Source organism: Penicillium concentricum (genome assembly GCF_028827145.1).
Source record: "Penicillium concentricum strain IBT 3081 chromosome Unknown utg000006l_segment0_segment0, whole genome shotgun sequence".
NCBI lineage: Eukaryota > Fungi > Ascomycota > Eurotiomycetes > Eurotiales > Aspergillaceae > Penicillium > Penicillium concentricum.
In genome coordinates this window covers 3370707-3389171 of record NW_026622759.1, presented here as the reverse complement: position 1 = coordinate 3389171, position 18465 = coordinate 3370707, and the positions used below count along the sequence as shown (strand labels likewise).

Sequence of the window (18465 nt, the reverse complement as noted above, 5' to 3'; positions counted from 1 at the left end):
TTCTATTATGGGGGATCCAAAATATCTCCCCAGATTCAAGCTATCAAGTCCCTTTTAGTCCCACTTAGTCCTGCTTGGTTGTTTTTATAAGAAATTCGTTAAAAAAAAAACTAGTTGAATAGATCTCTAAGGCTGATATCAGGTACTATATAATATTCAGAGGGGACCTCAGGATATTTTAACGTAGATAGAGTACAAATTCACAGTGCTAGTTAGTCCCACTTATATATATCTGCAAGGCTTGATCGCCAACTAGACTATTAGACCCTTTAACAATTCCAATGCTGGTTCGAATATACATTTAACACCCGCAAGGGCGAGAGTTCTTTGAATAGAAAGGAATAATTGAAATACTGCGTGGGAACCCAAATATGTATTGTTCGTGTCTAACTCCTAGGATATTGTCTCCCTCAATAATGAATGTTACAGTATAAAACATGAAATGCATATCAATAGTTTTAAATAATCAGTCTCTCGAACGAGTACTTGCCAACCGCCTTGCGGCGCAAGTAACCAATTTCACGGCTAGTGCGGTTCTTGACCTCACCCGTGGACTTTTTGGTCTTGGTGCGGGACACGTCATTGGAGGCAGCCTTGAGTGACAGTGGTAACATCTTGCCACCAGCATCGCCATCGTAGCCGTCCTCTCCCTCACCGGGACGGGTGAAGACCATCAAGTCGGCGCCATTGAGCTTCTCGTAGCGAACCAGGTGGGACGGACCCGAGGTCTCGGCATCCATCTTGGCCAGGGCATCCTCGGAGGTAGTAGCGGGCGTGTCAACCTGGTCCGCAAAGCGGAGGTATTCGCGCAAAACACCCTTGAGATGGGTTGCCTCTTCGACTCCTGCAAGCGCGGCGGAGACTTCAGACTTCATGTCCGCAATCAATTCCATTTCGCGACTAGCAGCGGCAGTGACCGAGTCGGAGTCCTCAAAGTCACCCGCTGCTGGGATGGCCGAGATCCAACCGGATGGACCCACGGCATCCACAGAGGCAGTGATGAGATCAATGATAACATTGAGAGAAAGGGCGGGGGTGATTTGGTCAAGAGTAATAGGTGTAGGGGGATTTTCAGTGAACCGAGAAGTGTAACCTCCGGTAGCGAGGGAAAGACGGAGATGGTGGACCATAGAAATGAGCTCAGTCCGCGAGAGATTGGAGCGGAGGGAGTGGACGACAACTGATACGGGCTGCGAGTGGATCTTTTGGAGAGAGGTGTTCAGGCCCGCGAAGATATCCTTCAGGGTTGCCGCTTCGGCCCCCAGCTGTTTTGAAAGTTCCTGGGTGGGAGTGGCAAGATCACCGTTTGTGATGGCACGAGCTGTCTCCTCAAGAGTTCCAGAGTGGGAGCGTGCCTGGTTCAAAAAGGCCTTGAGTGCGTAGGCCAACTCATCGGAGGAAATCAGAGTGGGACCCTCGAGCACTTGGTTGACCTGCTTCAATGAGGGATCTGAATCAAGGAGGGCCTGGATGAATGATCCTGTGGGGAATGGCTGTAAAATGCGTGGCTTGCATGCACGACGGAGCGCAATCTCAACATTGTCGAGGGACAGATGTCCCAAGCGAATGAGCCAGTCGCAAGTAGTCGGCGGCCACATGGCAACACGGAGTTGAGACGAAGGGGAGGCCGACATTGTATCATTTGTGGCAGACTCCTCGACAGCGAAAATTTTAGAAAGCAAGAAAAGAGTTGCTTCGGGGTTGACATACTGCCCACGGACCGGGAGCGTTGTCGAGGCATCGGAGGTACTGAAATAGGTGAGAACGGCATTATCGAACAAGTCGATGCTCTTCGTCTTGGTTGCCTTCTCCACCGTCTTTGTAAGCTGAGTCCATTTCTCAACCTGCTCCGGTGATGTGAGCCGAAGGGAGGCCATGTTGTCAGATCGGTGCTTCTTCGATGCGGTATCCCACTGTGCACCAGAAGAACCAATACCTCTGCCGATGGCATCGATGAGCAGGCTATCTCTAGTCCGCTTCAGCGAGGAGCTGGGCGCACTAGGAAGAGAGCTCAAGTCGAAGGCAATAAGAGTGTTGCCCTTGGTTGCGACAGCAATTCCAAGTTTGGCGAAGTAGCTGATAAAGTTTGTGGGGGTCTCTGGGGTCGACCCAGTGCTTGACAAAAGATCACCGGCTGGAATGCTGCGCTGGACAGAATGGTACTGGGTATCATATACCGCCACAAGAGATTGTTGTGCTCCAATCACGGATTGTGGAGAAATGCGCATGACTGAGGAGAACTCCTCATCGTCCAGGACAAACTGTGATGTGACGGAGGGAGAGTACTGAGAGAGATCAACGTTGATGAATCCCCTTTCGAAAGAAAGGTTCAACCCTGCCGAGCCAGAATGGAAGTTCCATTGCATAGCATTTCCATTGGTAGTTTCCAGGCCGCTCACATCCGGGATGTGGAAAGTTTGTAGATGGCGCAGGCGCTGACTTTCGTCCAATCGTGACTCTGACTTCGCATGCGCGGGGACTGAGAACATCTGCACAATGACGTCCTTGAGGGAGACTCGGTCGGTGTTCTTGGGTTGGGATACCAGAAGCAAGATAGACGGCTCGTTGGTTCCTGAGGTTGTCAGATCGCCCAGCGCCAGCAAAGCCAAATCCTGTCGTCTTTTGAACAAAGCCTTCTTCGCATCATCAAATTCAACCAAGAAGCTGGATTGGACATTGTGAGTAGAGCAAACCTTGGCAATCTCACTGTGCTGAATACTCCATCGCTGGGTCTTCAGATCCGACGACAGCCTACGTACACGACCATCCTCGTGGACTGCCAGAATATCAAACGGGTCCGTCTCCCCTTCGGCATCGGCACTAGAGGGAACGATGCCTACAAAAGTTGTGGGGCTGGTCGAGTCGGTCACGGTGGTAGTCGAAGAAGAAATGACCGGAGCACTTGAGCCGTTGCTGCCGATCTCCTCCACAAAACACTTGATCTGATGTTCTGGCTTAGTGACAGCAGTATAAGTCTGTCTTCGGACTGTTGATTTTTTCGACAATTTTCTGCGAACTGAACATGGGCGGCAAGAGAAAGTAGATTGCGGCGGGACGGCGTAGGAAGTCACGAGTTTGGGTGTTTGAACCTGATGAAGATTAGAGTCAGATACACCCGAGCGGACACCAGGGAAGTAGAAAGCATACATTGTAAATGTTCACAGCCTCGCCATCTACGGCAACTGCGACTTCATAGCGCTTGCGTTTTTTCGCATCGGCGAGACTAAAGACATCGCCGATACGGGTTTTGCCAGTAGAAGCGTGAAGGGGGCGAGGCAATTGCGCCAGGACAGATGGGGACTGCAAATCCATGACGAACTGAATACCAGGAATCAAAAAGTGCTCGATTTCCTGTCCCTTCAAAGCGTGTGATCTTTTTGATGCAGACCCATCCAATTTGGAAATCTGAAAAATTTTCGGGATTACATCGGGCCGGCAATCCACCCCCTAGGCCATATCTGGCTAGCGTTGGTCCGTGAAGCAATCACCCTGACATAAGCAATTAACGCGCCCCGGGGCCTTTCGCGTCGGACGTGTTTGAAGCTATGGAGACCGACCTTGACTTCACTTTTGCTTCATGCAATCGCACCACACTTACCACCAATAACCTATCATTTCAATGCTATATCTGAGATACTGCTTGCTCCCTGATCTCTCCTCAGGGATCAACTGATTGTCCATCATATGAGCATCATATCCAACCTACCGATGGCTATGGGAACCGACGAACAGCAAGTCATACATCCCTTCTTCCGACAAGGTCAGAATGTGTCCCATAGCCGCAGGTGTATTCGAGCTTACAATGTCTAGAATTTGGAGTCTCGGTCAAATCTACACCTTTAAATGAACCAGTCTCGGGCGTGAATACCCACGCACACGAGCCTCGACCAATAAGCAACCAAAGCTCTACGCATGAGCAGGAGCTACACACCCCGGAGAATCACGATTCAAATGTCTCCAAAATAAACGATGAAAGTTCCGAGTGTCTTGACGAAGACTTAAATGAAGATCGGAGGAAGAGGCGCAAAACGGACAAAGGCCAAACCACCGAACCTAGAACTACTTCCAGTGCAGGTCTCTCAGAATGGCTCGGCCACAGCGTGACCAACAATGCGCCTTCATCGACCGATCATCCTCTCGAGACCGAAATCGATTTGTCTATACCTCACCCCGAGGCTCCGCTGGCGGAGACCGAAGTTCCTGCAGATGAAATCCAACCATTGACATCTGCCGAGAACGAGAAAGGAGAATCCCTAGTCGCAAGAACCTCTGCAAGACAGAAAACCCTCAGACTGAATTCGAAGGGAGGGTTCCTCTCGTCGCCCGCCTCCAGTCCTCCCAGAGAGACAAAAAAGAAAACGACAGGGAAGCGGGGGAGGCCGCGAAAGGTTGAGAGCAAGGTGGTGACGATGAAGTATAGTGTTGCCACAGAAAAGAACCTCGGGAAGTTGATCGATGATATCCTAGATGGCCGAGCGGTTCAAAAACCCCCTGCCATTATACCCTCTGTTCAGCCGCGCAAGACGAAAAGCCAACCCCGGAAGCCCACACACCCATTTTTCAGCAAGAAATCCGCACAGAAACCCGGGCTTGCGAGTTCGAATGGATCTCAATCGGAAAATCCAGATACCAGTGCGAGCGGGTCCTCCAGCCAAACCACAGCTGGGGCCCCGGACAAGAAGCGGGTAGTACCAGCTTCGGGCAGTTCGTTTACTAGCTTCCCTCGTCGTGTCTCTAAGTTCCCCGAACTGCTAGATCCCCTTTGGCCACCGCAAGATCTTGTGCATGTCAGCGACGCTCACCTCCCGCCAGATGTTAATGGTCGTGCCTGGCATATTACCCAGGACCGAAAAAAATCGAAGATTGCGGCTATCTCAATTAGAGACGAAGAAAACGTTCTTCTAGCTGGAACAGCTGAAGCAAGGAGAATCGCCCGCCTGCCCAAACAGGAGTACGATGCCCTCGCTATTCTCCGCCATCCCGTGCGACATGTTGCTAGCAGTCAAGTCTTGCATACGGCAATGGAAAGACAGATGTCGTGGTCCTCACCAAATCGCCAATTTCCTTGGAACTCTTCTAGTCCACCGCTTGCCAGACTCAGATCAGCCTTACTCACGTCAGTTTCCGCTTTCGACTGTGCAACCTATGAACCGCAACTTTGGACGCACAAGTACGCCCCTCAGTCAGCTGAAGATGTCCTTCAGCTTGGCCGTGAACCACAGATGCTTCGAGACTGGCTCCGGCACCTCAAGATCACAGCAGTGGACACCGGAAAATCTTCGAAGGAGCATGCGAAAACGAAATCAAAATCGAAACGGGATAAAAAGGCGAAAAAGCGGCAGAAAGCCGACAAACTCGATGGTTTCGTGGTGTCAAGCGAAGAGGAGGCCTCTGAGATGGACAATCTCTCTGGCTCAGATGACGAGTTGGCGGGCGGCGTGACCACAACACCTCAAAGGACAGTCGTCAGGTCGGGTGACATAGCATCTGGATTACATGGCGTAGAAAAAAGGCTCCAATGACCAACGCGATTCTTCTTAGCGGCCCGGCTGGCTCCGGCAAAACCGCTTCTGTCTATGCCGTTGCAAAAGAGCTTGATTTCGAAATCTTTGAGATAAATGCTGGAAGCCGACGAAGTGCCCGAGATATGTTGGAGCGAGTCGGAGATATGACACAAAACCATCTTGTTCATCTCCTCAACGAATCCGAGAATTCAACAAACAACGACAAGGATTCTGCGAAGCAAAACAAGCTGAAGAGCTTTTTCAAAGGTCCACCCTCAAATCCTAGCAAGCCGGTCTCCCAGTCTGGCGAAACTAGCCCTAAGCCTGAAACTGCGCCCAGACGCCCCCGTGAACAAAAACAGTCTTTGATCCTGCTCGAAGAAGCCGACATCCTTTTTGAAGAAGATCGACAATTTTGGACTGGTGTCTTGACTCTCATCAGCCAATCTAAACGACCGATCGTCATCACCTGCAACGATGAGAGTTTGATTCCTACCCAGGATATGTCTCTTCATGCCATACTACGATACCGGAAGCCTGCTCACGACTTCAGCGTCGACTACTTGCTCTTGGTTGCCGCCAATGAGGGGCATATGTTAAAGAGAGAAGCCGTCACCAGACTTTATCAAGGATCCGGAATGGATCTTCGGAAGTCATTGATGGATCTGACCTTCTGGTGTCAGATGGGTGTTGGTAGCAAGAAAGCGGGCTTGGATTGGCTGCTTCCTAGTTGGCCCCCTGGGTCAAACGTGGATCATGATGGGGACCGACTTCGGGTTCTGAGCCTCAATACCTACGAGCGATATATGGGCTGGTTCAATCGTGATATGATTCTGACCCAAGGCTCGTTGGATGAAGAGACGGAAATCATCCGCAACAGCCTTCAATCGTGGGGTCTCGGCCTGCAGGATTCCGAAGACATGGCCGGGAAGAGTGATGTTGAACTTCTACCCCCCGACCAACTTCAGTCTATTTCCAAGACAACGCAACTTGACATGTTGTGCCGGGAAGCGGATTACTATGACATGAGGAGTTCTCTCGACATCCTTTGCTCCAGTCTGTCCACGGACGCGAGAGCTGTAAGTGTGATCGATACGTCGACTGAAACACCAGCTAATAGTTGAACAGGATGCTGTTGATATATCTGCCCCACCGCCGCCAGAAGGCTATAGATCCAACTATCTCGACAATTACCCGCTCCTGCATACAGAGCTGCGAACGGAGTATTCATCACTCAGTGAAACTGTTAGTAGTACCTTTGATGCGTTGATAAGCAGACATTTCCGTCCCACAGCTGCCGAGGACTTGGAATCTTTATACGCGAACCGAGTCTTGAGCAAATCCATCGTCTCTGCAATGCCCCCGCAAACCCCTCCATCCACTCTCCCTCAATTCCAGCGCATCTTTGAACCCATCATGCGTGCCAACTACTCAAACCCCACACCAACCGCCCGTCACGCCCCCTCATTCGAGAACGGACTCGCCCCGATCACGGAAGACTTGGCCCCGTACATCCGCGCTATCATGGCCTTCGATGGTCGCCTCCAGCAATACCGCGAGAGGTTGTTTGAGCTCACGGCGCAGGAGCACGGGCATGGCGAGAAGCGTTCACGCACGACACGTGCTAGCCGTGCAGCCCTCGAAGGAGGTGACAAAGCCTCGACGCGCAAGGAAAGGTGGTTCGCCCTAGACACGCCTTACTACAAAGTGCAAGGCACCGCAGGGCCCGAGTGGCAGCATGTCTTGTTTCAGATGGGGTATTTCCATGTTCAGCCTATGGTTGAGGCACCCCCCGAGCGCAGTGACCATGTCTTAGGCGATCAGGCCATGGAGAATGCCGAGTGATTGGTCTCGTGTCTCGTGGCACGATCCAATGTATTATGAAAACGATCTCAAGATGAATGTATAGCTCCCTGTTTCCCAATCTACTGTACTATTTATACCAGACTTGAAAAATTGAAGTGACATCTAGCTACAATAAAAAATCGCTCTGTGTCATGGTCTTGGATCGCTCGAAAGTAAAAAAAAATACATAACCTTAGAAGCAAGACCTCGGGATCGCCCGCAAACCGAAGAAACCGTCCCGACCTGCAGGAATCTGACGAAAGTCAGCATCTGAAACCCCCAAGTTACTTTTACTGTTTATCAAAACTTACAAAAAGATCAATCCAACTACACAACCACCCTAGCAGCCACAGGCTTTTGCACCTGTGGCTCATGACTAGGGATCTGAGCAAGGTGATAGGGGCCGTGATCCTGCTTAAAATCAAAGATCGATTCGCCGGAGCTACGTCGCGACTCGGAAGCATAGGGACGTCCATTCGATTCTTTCGATGGTGGTGCTCCCTTAGCGCCAAAGCGCTGTGTCGCGTCTCGAGCATAGAATCCTGAGTCGCGTTGACGATCCTCCAAGTCTTCCTGGACATCAAGGCGCTTGCGCCTACGGTAAAGGAATAGCAGGACAGTAAGGGCAATTAGGAGGAGACTGTGAGATTGTTAGTTCGTGGTTTGGGTACGGTGGAAAAGGGCGGTGATGGAGGCGGTAATGCACATACACTCCTGTTATGCCGGCGGGAATGCCGATGGTTATTGCGGAGCTGGTGGGCTTTGTGCAGCTGGACATGGTCTCATCGCCATTGCAGTCGCGGCGGAAGATGGAAAGGAGTGTGGGAAGCATGATGAATTTTATTCAAAGTTTTTAAAAGATAAAAAGAGTGTATTTGAGAACCAGTAAAGGAGTGAAGGGGTTCTTAGAGAAGGGATACAAGGGAGGAAGAAATCACCAAATGAGTGTGAATAAACAGAATGTCTCGGAGAAGAAAAAAGAAAAGCAAGCGGCACAAACGAGAAAGCTATGTTCCGGCGTATCGCTTCTTATGACCGTTGTGCGGAGTTCAGAATTGAAGATGTTGATTCGTCCCGGAGGACTGAAAAGGGGGTGGCTTATATTGGTTTAAATATGGGGTTACATTCCTCATATGTTTCTGGATTTCCTCTTCTTTAATGTTAATGAACAGAACGGAGTACTCAGTATAAAGTTGATACTATGTAGAAGGATAAGATGGAGGCTCTCCAGTGATCTTCCTTAATATTGGCCGGAACCTTCGGGGATTGTCAGTTCCACTGTTATTTGATTGGCCTTAAATACTTTGATCAGATCAGATTGCAATCTTTTATGTTTAATACAAAAATAGTATATTGCGTTTGTTTCATTGGGGGATCATTCTGTACTAATCCTTTGCTGTTCATATTTTGGGTACCTGAGAAATAAGGCCAAATATAACACCTCAGGCACCCATATTCTGTCGAATACACTGGTATCCTGAAATGTATGGGTCCAATCAATGGTGTTAAAATCTCTGTATTTCAGTATCCCTTTTCCTAGCAATTTATATGGATTACGGATTACTAATTCAAAATTACTGCACAACCTGGATTAATTAAATCCCCGGTATGCCGGTCTGTATGCTCCGACACACCCCCTCAGCGATGCCAGTATGGGATTGCTGGAACCCCACACACCTCGGCATACTGATCTCTGTTTCTTCATGCTATCAAGTGGCCTATATCCACCATATGAAGCATTTGAATGAAGGCTTCATGCTTTTGCCGAGTAAGCAATTTCGTGAGTCCATCGGCTGCCATGCTTGCTGTGGGCACCCATTTCACCTGTATCCTCCCTTCTTTGACTTCCTGTCTCAGCCAGTGGCGATGGATGTCGACGTGCCTAAGCTTTGTTTCGAAGGCTGTATCCTCGCTCTTCAATAGGCTGATAGTTCTCTCATTGTCACAATCGATGGTCAATTCGTGGGAGGGGTTGAAACCAAGGGTATTAAGTAGTCTCCTCCACCATTGAAGCTGCTTTGCTGCTTCGGAAAGCCCGAGTAATTCGGCTTCGGTGGTGGAAGTGGTGACTGTGGGTTGCTTGCTCGCCTTCCAGTCCACTGGGCCACCGTACACTTGGCAGATATACCCAGCTGAGCTCTTTCTATCAGAATGATCCCCGTACGAAGCATCACTTGCGAATTGCACCGAGTCTATCCCCGAACCTACACCGTATTCAATGGCAAGACACCGGGTGGAATGTAGGTAGGATATCACCCGATCAGCTGCTTGCTGGTGCTGGGGACCTGGGTTTGTTAGGTATTGCGCTAGGCGTGCGGTGGCCTTTGCGGCGTCGGGCCTCGTGATAGTGGTGGCATACCCAGCAGATCCCACCTTTTGCTGGTAAAGAAGGGTCTCTTTCGGGGTGGCCACCCCCTGAAATGGGGTCAAATCGACGACTGGTAGTGGGGTATAAACCGGTGGTCTATCTATCAGATTGTACCGAGTCGCGATGCTTGTCACATAGCTATCTTGGCATAGCCATAGCTTCTTCTGCTCCCTATCCCTGATGATTCGGATATTTAGGAACCAAGCTGCTTCTCCATGATCAGTCAATTCCTAGTGGGATTCTAGATCTCGTTCAAGCTGCTTTGCTTTCTCCCGTACAGATCTGTGGCTGGCGATCAAGATATCGTCCACATAGAAGAAGACTAGTAGTCCTTCTCCTATAAAAACACATGGGTCTTCAGGTGCTTGCTGTAACCCTAATTTACGGAGTACGCTGGCTGCTTCTTGTTGCCATAGCCTAGGCGAGACTCGTAGACCGTACAAAGCTCGGCGGAGCTTCCAACACTTGCCTGGAATCTGGAAACCTTCAGGCATATAAGTGTATATATCCTTGTCCAATTTGCTGTTCAGGAACGCCGTCACAGCATCTCTTTGTCTTAAATCGAGGTCAAAGGCAGCGACTAAGGCGAAGATCATCCTTGCTGTCCTTGCTGCTAGGGTGGCAGCCCTCTTTTCTTCATGAGAAATGGTTTCTAAATCTCCTCGTACACAGATACGAGCCTTTAGCTTGATAAGATAGCCATCTTCATCAAATTTGTACGTAAAGACCCATAGCAAGGGGAGTATCTGCTTGCCTCTATCCTTTGGCCTTTCTGCAACCTCGTAGGTATCCTTCTCGGTTAAGGAATTGATCTCCTTTCTCATTGCTGCGAGGAAGCCTTCTTGGAAAGGATGATTCATAACATCCTTCCAGTGCTTAGGGACTGGTGGAAGATCATCTCGATGACGCCGGATCTCTGGCTTCTCAGCGTATAAGCCTGCTGCAAAGGCGTGTCGTACTCCTGGCGGGTCTTCTTCTGTAGCCAAAGTGGAGTAGGCGAAATCCTGGTCTCGTCTCGCCTGACGTCTTCGCTTGCCGCTGATAATATTGCTTGCGTCAATTCCACCGGTGATCTCCCTGCTTGGTGCTAGCAATTCTGCCTGTAGCTGCCTTTCTAGCTCATCTTCCACGTCGGAAATAGCTTCAGAAATAGCTTCGTGGTGGGTCAGGTCTCCGTCTGGTATATCCACCCCCTGACCTGGGCCAGCATCGGCTTCGGATTCTCGTTCTTGGGGCGGGGTAATCGGCAGCGGAGGAAGGTCTTCGTCGCTTGGAAAAGCACCTGGCGGTGCTTGAGGTTTCTGGATTTTGGGGACTCGGTGAATCGCTTGTGAGACTATCGGTGAGGGTATTGATATATCTCGATTCACCCCCTGAAGTGGGGTAGTCTCCCTATTTATCCCTTCTTGCTGGGGATTTTACTGCTGATTCCGCTGGGTATCTGGTTGCTGGGAGTCATCTAGATCCCGTGGATCCCTTTCCTCTTGCTCCCTAGTCTCCTGACTAGTAAGCAGTTGATTTATCACCTTGACAACCTCGTCGGCGGTGAGTTCCTATGGTTCTTGTACAATTGGCATAGGAATTGGCTGATATCTCTCATAATCAGGGGTGTATCTCCGTGTTTCGTCGATGACTGCGTCCCTAATAGGCTTCACTTTTCCACTATGTGGAAACCAGATATTCCAGATATTTGATGCCACATATCCCACCAAGAAACCAATCTCCGCCCGTGGATTCATCTTGTCGGTTCTCACTTGCTTCTCAATCCTACAATAGGCCAAGCTCCCGTACAATCTAACATTGGATAGGTTGATTTTAGGTGCTTGCGGTGCAAACTCCTTTCGTACCTCATCCCACGGCACGACCCAGCGATTCTCGGCGGTGATATACGACGGCGTACGGTTCAAAATCCATACTGCGGCTCTCGCAAACTCCGGCCATAGGTCCTTTGGCAGCTTCCCTTCTAGCGCAAGCATCCTCATTTTGCTTATAATCATCCCGCCAGATCTCTCAGCATACCCATTCATCTCAGCGTGCCCAGGGGGAGTGTGATATATCAGGATACCATCTGAGCTGAGGCTATACTCGGCGGTGTTTCCGGCGGAGGACTCATTGTCATAGTGGAATGCCTTGATTGGCAGCTTCCACTGGTTCCTTGCTAGTTCCACAAAGCGATTGATTGCTAGCTGGCACTCAGGCTTTAGTTCGTGGGTCATAATCCAGTGAAACCTCGGTCCTTCTAGATAGAAGTGGGATATCCAGCGGTGCTTATTGTATGCTGGTTGTATCTGGATTAGATCAAAATGGACCCTTCCAAAACGGCCAAAGGTGCGTCCAACTGGTCGTCTTGATATCTGCTTAGGTGCTCGCCCTAAGTGGCAGGTTTGACATAGGGATTCTTGCTCGGTGGACTTCTTCTCTTCATCATCGAGGACAACCCCTTCCACCATAGTGGTGAGTTTCTTCATCCTCTTACGATCAATATGGCCCAATCGCCGGTGCCATAGCTCGCTTGATGCCTTTGTTTCTAGGGGTTCCACTGACTTCCTCTGTGTGAAATAGGCTTGCTGAGGCGGTGCTTCCCCGGGTTCGTCGAATATCCAAAGGTTGAATTGATCCCATAGGTTCACACAGACGACTGGCCTATCGTTGGGGTCCCGGATACAGTTTGTACGTTGGCACCATATCCCCCCTTTCTTCATCAGCATCGAGTACGATACTAGGTTTGTGTGGAATCCTGGCGAATACAGTGCATCGCTTAGGGTGATCTCCATTCTCCCTTTCACTGGGTGTCTTCCCACCAATTTAACCGTACCCTTCCCTAGCACTTCGGTGGTGCTGTCTCCAGTGGTGAGGTAGGTGGTTTTTGGGGTATATTGGACGAAGAGATCTCGATTATTGCACACATGGGAGCTAGAACCGGTGTCTAAAATCCAGCGGTTCTTTAGGATAGGATCGCTTTCCTTAGCAAGGGATAGGGCACGCTGGCTAATCACTTCTTGCTTCTTCTGATCCGCACCTTGCTGCTTATCCTTTTGGTGCTGGACGGTGGTCGCAAAGCTGACTTGGTTGGCGGATTCGGCTTGCCTTAGCTGATTTGACTCTGCTATGGTTTTCTCCACCCATTTCTTCCAGGCCTGGTTCTTTGCTAACACCTGGGTTGCTTTCTCTAGCTTCCTCTCGCTGATTTTCAGCCCTTCCGGTCGAATTTCCTCGTTTAAAACCCAGCATTCGGTGACCCTATGCTTAGGATGGGTGTTACCACAGGGGCATTTCCTCTTTTCGAAGGGTAGGTTCTCTTGTGAAGCCTGTGAAGCCTGGGGTTTGGCTTCAGGCTTAGCTTCTGGGTGCCCTTGCCAGGTGGAAAAGGCGCTCTTCGGGGGCGAGGTTGATGATACCTTTAGCACCCCTATTTCTCTATTCATTGCGCGAAAAGATTCGATGAGATCTCGGGTATCGTACACCTTCTTGTCGATGACAATCTCTTGGTATTTACCCTGCCACCAGATAGGAAGCACTTCTTTCACTGCGTGTAGGAAGTCCCTATTGGCATCTCCAACGTTGATACCAAGGCTGATCGCTTGCTCTCTTAGGGAATTCCACTGCTGTAGCCACAGCTCAATATCCCCCGTCGGTTTTTGCATAGCGAAGACCTTCCATTTCATTCGAACCTCCTCCTCATACGCCGTCGACCGAGCAAAGCGAGATTTCAGGTATACCAATCTGTCATACGGTGTATGATGTCCTATCAGATTGAGATGGTGCATTGAATCCAGGTAGGTGAGGATATATTCATTTACATCGCTCAGTCCTTTCGCCTGTTTCTCCCATCGAGCATATCTCAATTTGTATATATCCATACGATCTCTCCAATATCTCCGATCAGTTTCACTCCCATCCTCTGGGTATTCCGGTTCAATTGGCTCTTTCAGAGCTTCCGGCCTCTCAGTAGGGGAGGTATTGGGATCACAGTGGTCCCAAACATTCTTCTGTGTCGCATATAGCTGCACCCGAGCATACCAAGTGAGCCACTGCGGCGAGTCCTTCAGTTTATCGCCCTTCATGGCGGAGAGAATTGATGCTGCTTCCATTGATGGATTCAGGGTTGCCATACAGCGCTGGGTGCTATAGGGATAGCTTCAGGGGTTGCTGTACCGCTTCAGGGGCTATTGGGGATAGCTTTGGGGGGTGTTCGGCCCTATACTTTGGTGATCGTGGCCTTACTGGGTGCGAACCGGGCTCATAACTGTCGAATACACTGGTATCCTGAAATGTATGGGTCCAATCAATGGTGTTAAAATCTCTGTATTTCAGTATCCCTTTTCCTAGCAATTTATATGGATTACGGATTACTAATTCAAAATTACTGCACAACCTGGATTAATTAAATCCCCGGTATGCCGGTCTGTATGCTCCGACATATTCTACAAATCGCAATGCTCATTGATCAACAGGCTTAGCAGCATCCAGCTTAGCCAAGATTTCACTCTTAGGCATCTCATCACTCCACCTCTTGCGCGGGTATTCAAAAGTCGACCCAATCCGACCATAAGACATCCCCCCAAGTTGACCAACGGGCCGCAACTTCTCCAAGTCAATGTGACTATAATCCTCATTGGCAGTGCCCTCCTTGACCCAGAACCGGGTAGCCTTAATGAGAACAGTAGCAGCGAGACTCATACCAGGCTGTTGATGATCCGTGAATTCTTTGATATCAATAACCTTGCCTTCGATGTTGAACACTGACTCGGCAACACGGGACGGTTTCACGGTACTCGATGGCGCTTCATGCAGACCGGATACATCCCACTCGGACACGCCGTATGGAGCATCAATAGAGCTCGCGTTCACTGCCTCGATCATGTTCTCCGAGACTGTGTTGATCACACATTCCCCAGTCTCTCGGAGGTTACGGTAGGTGTCCTTGACCCGACCAGGTCGAGACGAGAAACCCACAATGAACATTGGGGGATCGTGGTCGATGACTTGGAAGTAACTAAATGGGGAGAGGTTCTTTTCACCCTTCGAATTGACTGTACTGAGGAACCCCACCGGCCGAGGCGCAATTCCGGAGACAAGAAGGCGGTAGTTGTTGATCATCGGGCGATCTGGGGCGTAGGGGTCGATTTCATGATGTTTTTGCGCCAGACTGGCTCCATTGTCGGGTACGCCTTGCCCATACTCCCAATTAGGATTTGGAGATTTTGTTACTGTGATGGGCTTGGAATGATCAAAGTCGGGGCGTTTGGCTTGAATCTCGTCGAAATTGCCAGTGTCTTGGACGACTTTGTAGTTTTTTTGTGCCGCGGCGATTTCAGCTTCCGATGCCACGGCTGTTGCAGAGGAACCCATTCTTAATTGATTTAATGAATGAGATCCAATACGAGATACAGAGATGGGAGTATAATTCCAAGTCCTGGATTAAGTTAGATACAGGCTGGCCTGTGAGCAATGGCTGACATACTGATTGGATAGAAAGCGGCCAATTGTTCTTGTCCGAGTCATTTTGGAACAAAGAAAGTATTTGGTGTATTGGCAAAATCAAATTCGACCGTAATGCTCGTCTTAAACTATTTTTGATATCTCTTTTGAGATACCGAAAAAAAGTCGGGTGCAGCCTCCGAGAGTCGGGATACCGCTCCGATATCTTCATGATAAGATTTGATAGTGGAGTCGACCTGGCTTCCTTGACCTCGACCACGACCACGACCACCGTTACTTCTTCATATTCAATCATGTTCAGCCGAAACGCACGCGCTACTCTCCGGAGAACCCCTCTTTTATCGGATCATCTGACTCGAGGTTATGCTCCTCGAATCCAAACTATATCGTCTAGTGTGCCGAAGCATACTAAGGTAACCAGCGTACAGACGAACGAGGCATATGCACGTAAGTTTCCAGACCGAAAAACCCTCAGATTATGTGACTAACAATATCTTTAGCTTTCGCCCATTACGTATGTACAATCAAGAACGCAAGAACATGGATTCTCTAACAAATTCGCAGTCACAAGCGATCAAAGCAGCCGGTCAAGTCTGGCTCTCCGGACAGATCCCCGCAGATGCACAGGGAAACCTGATCAAAGGCTCAATGACCGAACAGACTCAAGCTATAATCAAGAATACCGAAGCTATTCTAAAGGCATCGGGCACTGGGTTAGACAGAGTTGTCAAAGTAGTGGTGAGTATCAAGTACGCAATCCACAGTATACACTCGATTAATATCCCAGAAGGTGTACGTTAAAGATGTCAGTATGATGCCGGAATTTGCATCTGTTTATGATGCTGCATTTCCACATCGCCCTGCACGGTCTATGGTTGAAGTGTCCAAATTGCCAGTCGGGGTGGATATTCAGGTTGATTTTATTGCTGTCGTTTAGATCAATTAGCATTAGATGAGATTACACTAGAAGTGCAAACTATAGACCAATAGAGCAATATAAGCAAAGAAACATGAGTTTTTAGGGCTAAGCCGCTTATGTCGTCGCTTATGTCGTCGACCGGCATTCTGACAAGATGCCGAATTGAGCGGCAAGAGGGTCCGGTTTCTTCATCAATAACGGCTAACAAAATCAAGGCGACTTTATTTGCTATTAATGAGAATGAGTCCACATTCGTTGTCTTCCCAATTTCAATCCACTGTGTAATGGCGCTGCGTTGGGCCTCCCGAGCAGCCTTCCGGCTTCCCTACAGGCTGAGATGTACCCCAGGGCATGTCATTACCCTTACAGCTATTTCTTCTACTCTTGCAAAATATGGTCGCACCCAAGTGAGAAGCTCCTCGTTGCAACTCCGCACTTTCAGCAGTTCTTTGCGCCGGCATGATACCAAGGTCGTCGTGCGAGTACCGCAAATGGCAGAGTCTATTACGGAGGGAACCCTCAGTCAGCTTTCCAAGAAAGTAGGGGATTTTATCGAAGCGGATGAAGAGCTTGCCACGATTGAGACTGACAAAATCGATGTCTCTGTGAATTCCCCGCTGGCGGGAATCATCCAGCAGCTGTTTGTTGCGGAGGGAGATGTCGTCAATGTCGATCAGGAAATCGCAGAGATACAGGCTGGAGGTAGACAGTCTGCGACCAAAAATGAAAAGGAAAACTCCAAGGCTTCGGAAATTATTGCAGATGTTTCGCCAAAATCGCAAGATCAGAACGCGAGCCACACTGCTTCACCCACCTTGGATAAAGAGACACCAGAGGCCCGAGAGGCCCCAGAGCCAAAGTCTGAGGTGACTCCTCGTGAGGACAATACTCCGAAAGCAGAAACACCTGCCACAAATGCTTTATCTGTTGCACAGTCCCATACATCTTGGGGGTTCAGGCCCACCCGCGCAGAAGAAAAGGCAAGTGTATACTGTCCCTCCTTGCGATATACATGTACTTCAAGATCAAAACACAATCCCGGCATCAACTAATACCAAATAATTATCATCTAGATCAAAATGACTCGAATCCGAAAACGCACCGCCCAACGCCTCAAAGAGTCGCAGGATACCGCCGCCTTCCTAACCACTTTCAACGAAGTCGACATGTCCCGACTAATAGAAACCCAAAAGAACAACAAAGAGGCAGTGATGAAAAAGCATGGCGTTAAGCTCGGATTTATGGGATTCATAGCTCGGGCATCTGCGCTGGCTCTGAAAGCGATCCCCGCCGTGAATGCATCCATTGAAAACGACGATACTATTGTGTATCGGGAATACGTCGACCTTAGCATTGCCGCATCTATTCCAAAGGGGCTTGTTACACCTGTCGTGCGGAATATTGAATCCATGGGGATCTTGCAGATAGAGAAAGCGATTGGAGGGATGGTGAAGAAGGTTAGTACTTTGGCTTCTTTCTTGAGGAGCAACCGCTAATATGTGGATTCGATCCAGGCTCGGGATGGCAAGTTGACTATGGACGACTTGACCGGTGGAAGCTTCACAATCAGCAATAGTGGTGTTTGGGGATCGCTCTTCGGAACTCCCATTATCAACCTACCCCAGACAGCAGTGCTGGGAACCTACGGCACCATGGATAGACCCATTGCAGTCAAGGGTCAAGTCGAGATCCGTCCCGTAAGTGCATTTTATTATAGGTATGGCTTTGTTCTTTGATTCTAATCATATATCTATCACTAGATGATGTACGTTGCTCTGACTTATGATCACCGTATCATTGATGGACGAGAAGCGGTCCAGTTTTTGGTGCTGATCAAGCAGTACTTGGAGCATCCAGAGACCATGATGCTCGAGATATAGATTCGGGAATATCAAGCTTCTCTGCAATCGTCGAAATTATTTTTGCAAATGGTTGTCTGCAAATGTGGTGTCCGTTTGCATTGGAACCGAGTTAACATTTTCGTTAGACAGTGTCAATGCAATTTGCGTCACAGTGTCGGCTAGAAGAGGAAGCGAGGCGTAGTCGATTAATCGGGCGAATTTAAATTCGTCATGGCGCTCGGGGATGCTTTTCTTGATTGGTCGGAAGTCAGATACAGTGCCAATGACAGTGACCTTGATATACTATTTACAGCCAAGAATTTGAAAGAGCAACGTCTGGTGTCGAATGTTGGGTTCAGGCATAACATCGCACTCGGAATCGAGATTCTCACTGTAAGATTGTAGCTCGAGTTTAGGTGACGGCGGAGACCTTGAAGTAGGCATATTTGACTCCCGTGATAAGTTGTATAATGTTTTATCCCAACATGAAAACTGCATGGACGAACGGTTAAATATACATAGTGATCCCAACAGCTTTGCAGGGTT

General features: G+C 49.2%; 5 protein-coding genes across 5 annotated transcripts; 2 read left to right on the top strand and 3 right to left on the bottom strand.

Annotated features, from left to right (window-relative positions):
- Nucleotides 1-458: 458 nt before the first annotated feature.
- On the bottom strand, nt 459-3312 carry N7517_011520 (uncharacterized protein; the record flags this gene model as incomplete). Its single annotated transcript, XM_056729243.1, has 2 exons — nt 459-3089; nt 3148-3312. The coding sequence occupies 2 exons, from the start codon at nt 3310-3312 to the stop codon at nt 459-461; spliced, it is 2796 nt and encodes a 931-aa protein (XP_056575058.1).
- Nucleotides 3313-3708: 396 nt separating this feature from the next.
- Nucleotides 3709-7349, top strand: N7517_011519 (uncharacterized protein; the record flags this gene model as incomplete). Its single annotated transcript, XM_056729242.1, is given in 4 exon segments — nt 3709-3760; nt 3811-5501; nt 5513-6583; nt 6633-7349. 4 exon segments carry the CDS (start codon nt 3709-3711, stop codon nt 7347-7349), a joined length of 3531 nt encoding a protein of 1176 aa, XP_056575057.1.
- A 327-nt stretch (nt 7350-7676) lies between these two features.
- On the bottom strand, nt 7677-8181 carry N7517_011518 (uncharacterized protein; the record flags this gene model as incomplete). Its single annotated transcript, XM_056729241.1, has 2 exons — nt 7677-7989; nt 8060-8181. The coding sequence occupies 2 exons, from the start codon at nt 8179-8181 to the stop codon at nt 7677-7679; spliced, it is 435 nt and encodes a 144-aa protein (XP_056575056.1).
- A 5976-nt stretch (nt 8182-14157) lies between these two features.
- Nucleotides 14158-15069, bottom strand: N7517_011517 (flavin reductase family protein; the record flags this gene model as incomplete). Its single annotated transcript, XM_056729240.1, has 1 exon — nt 14158-15069. One exon carries the CDS (start codon nt 15067-15069, stop codon nt 14158-14160), a length of 912 nt encoding a protein of 303 aa, XP_056575055.1.
- Nucleotides 15070-15452: 383 nt separating this feature from the next.
- On the top strand, nt 15453-17958 carry N7517_011516 (Dihydrolipoamide succinyltransferase; the record flags this gene model as incomplete). Its single annotated transcript, XM_056729239.1, has 7 exons — nt 15453-15606; nt 15660-15673; nt 15724-15897; nt 16294-17064; nt 17152-17535; nt 17593-17775; nt 17839-17958. 7 exons carry the CDS (start codon nt 15453-15455, stop codon nt 17956-17958), a joined length of 1800 nt encoding a protein of 599 aa, XP_056575054.1.
- Between the last annotated feature and the right edge of the window lie 507 nt (nt 17959-18465).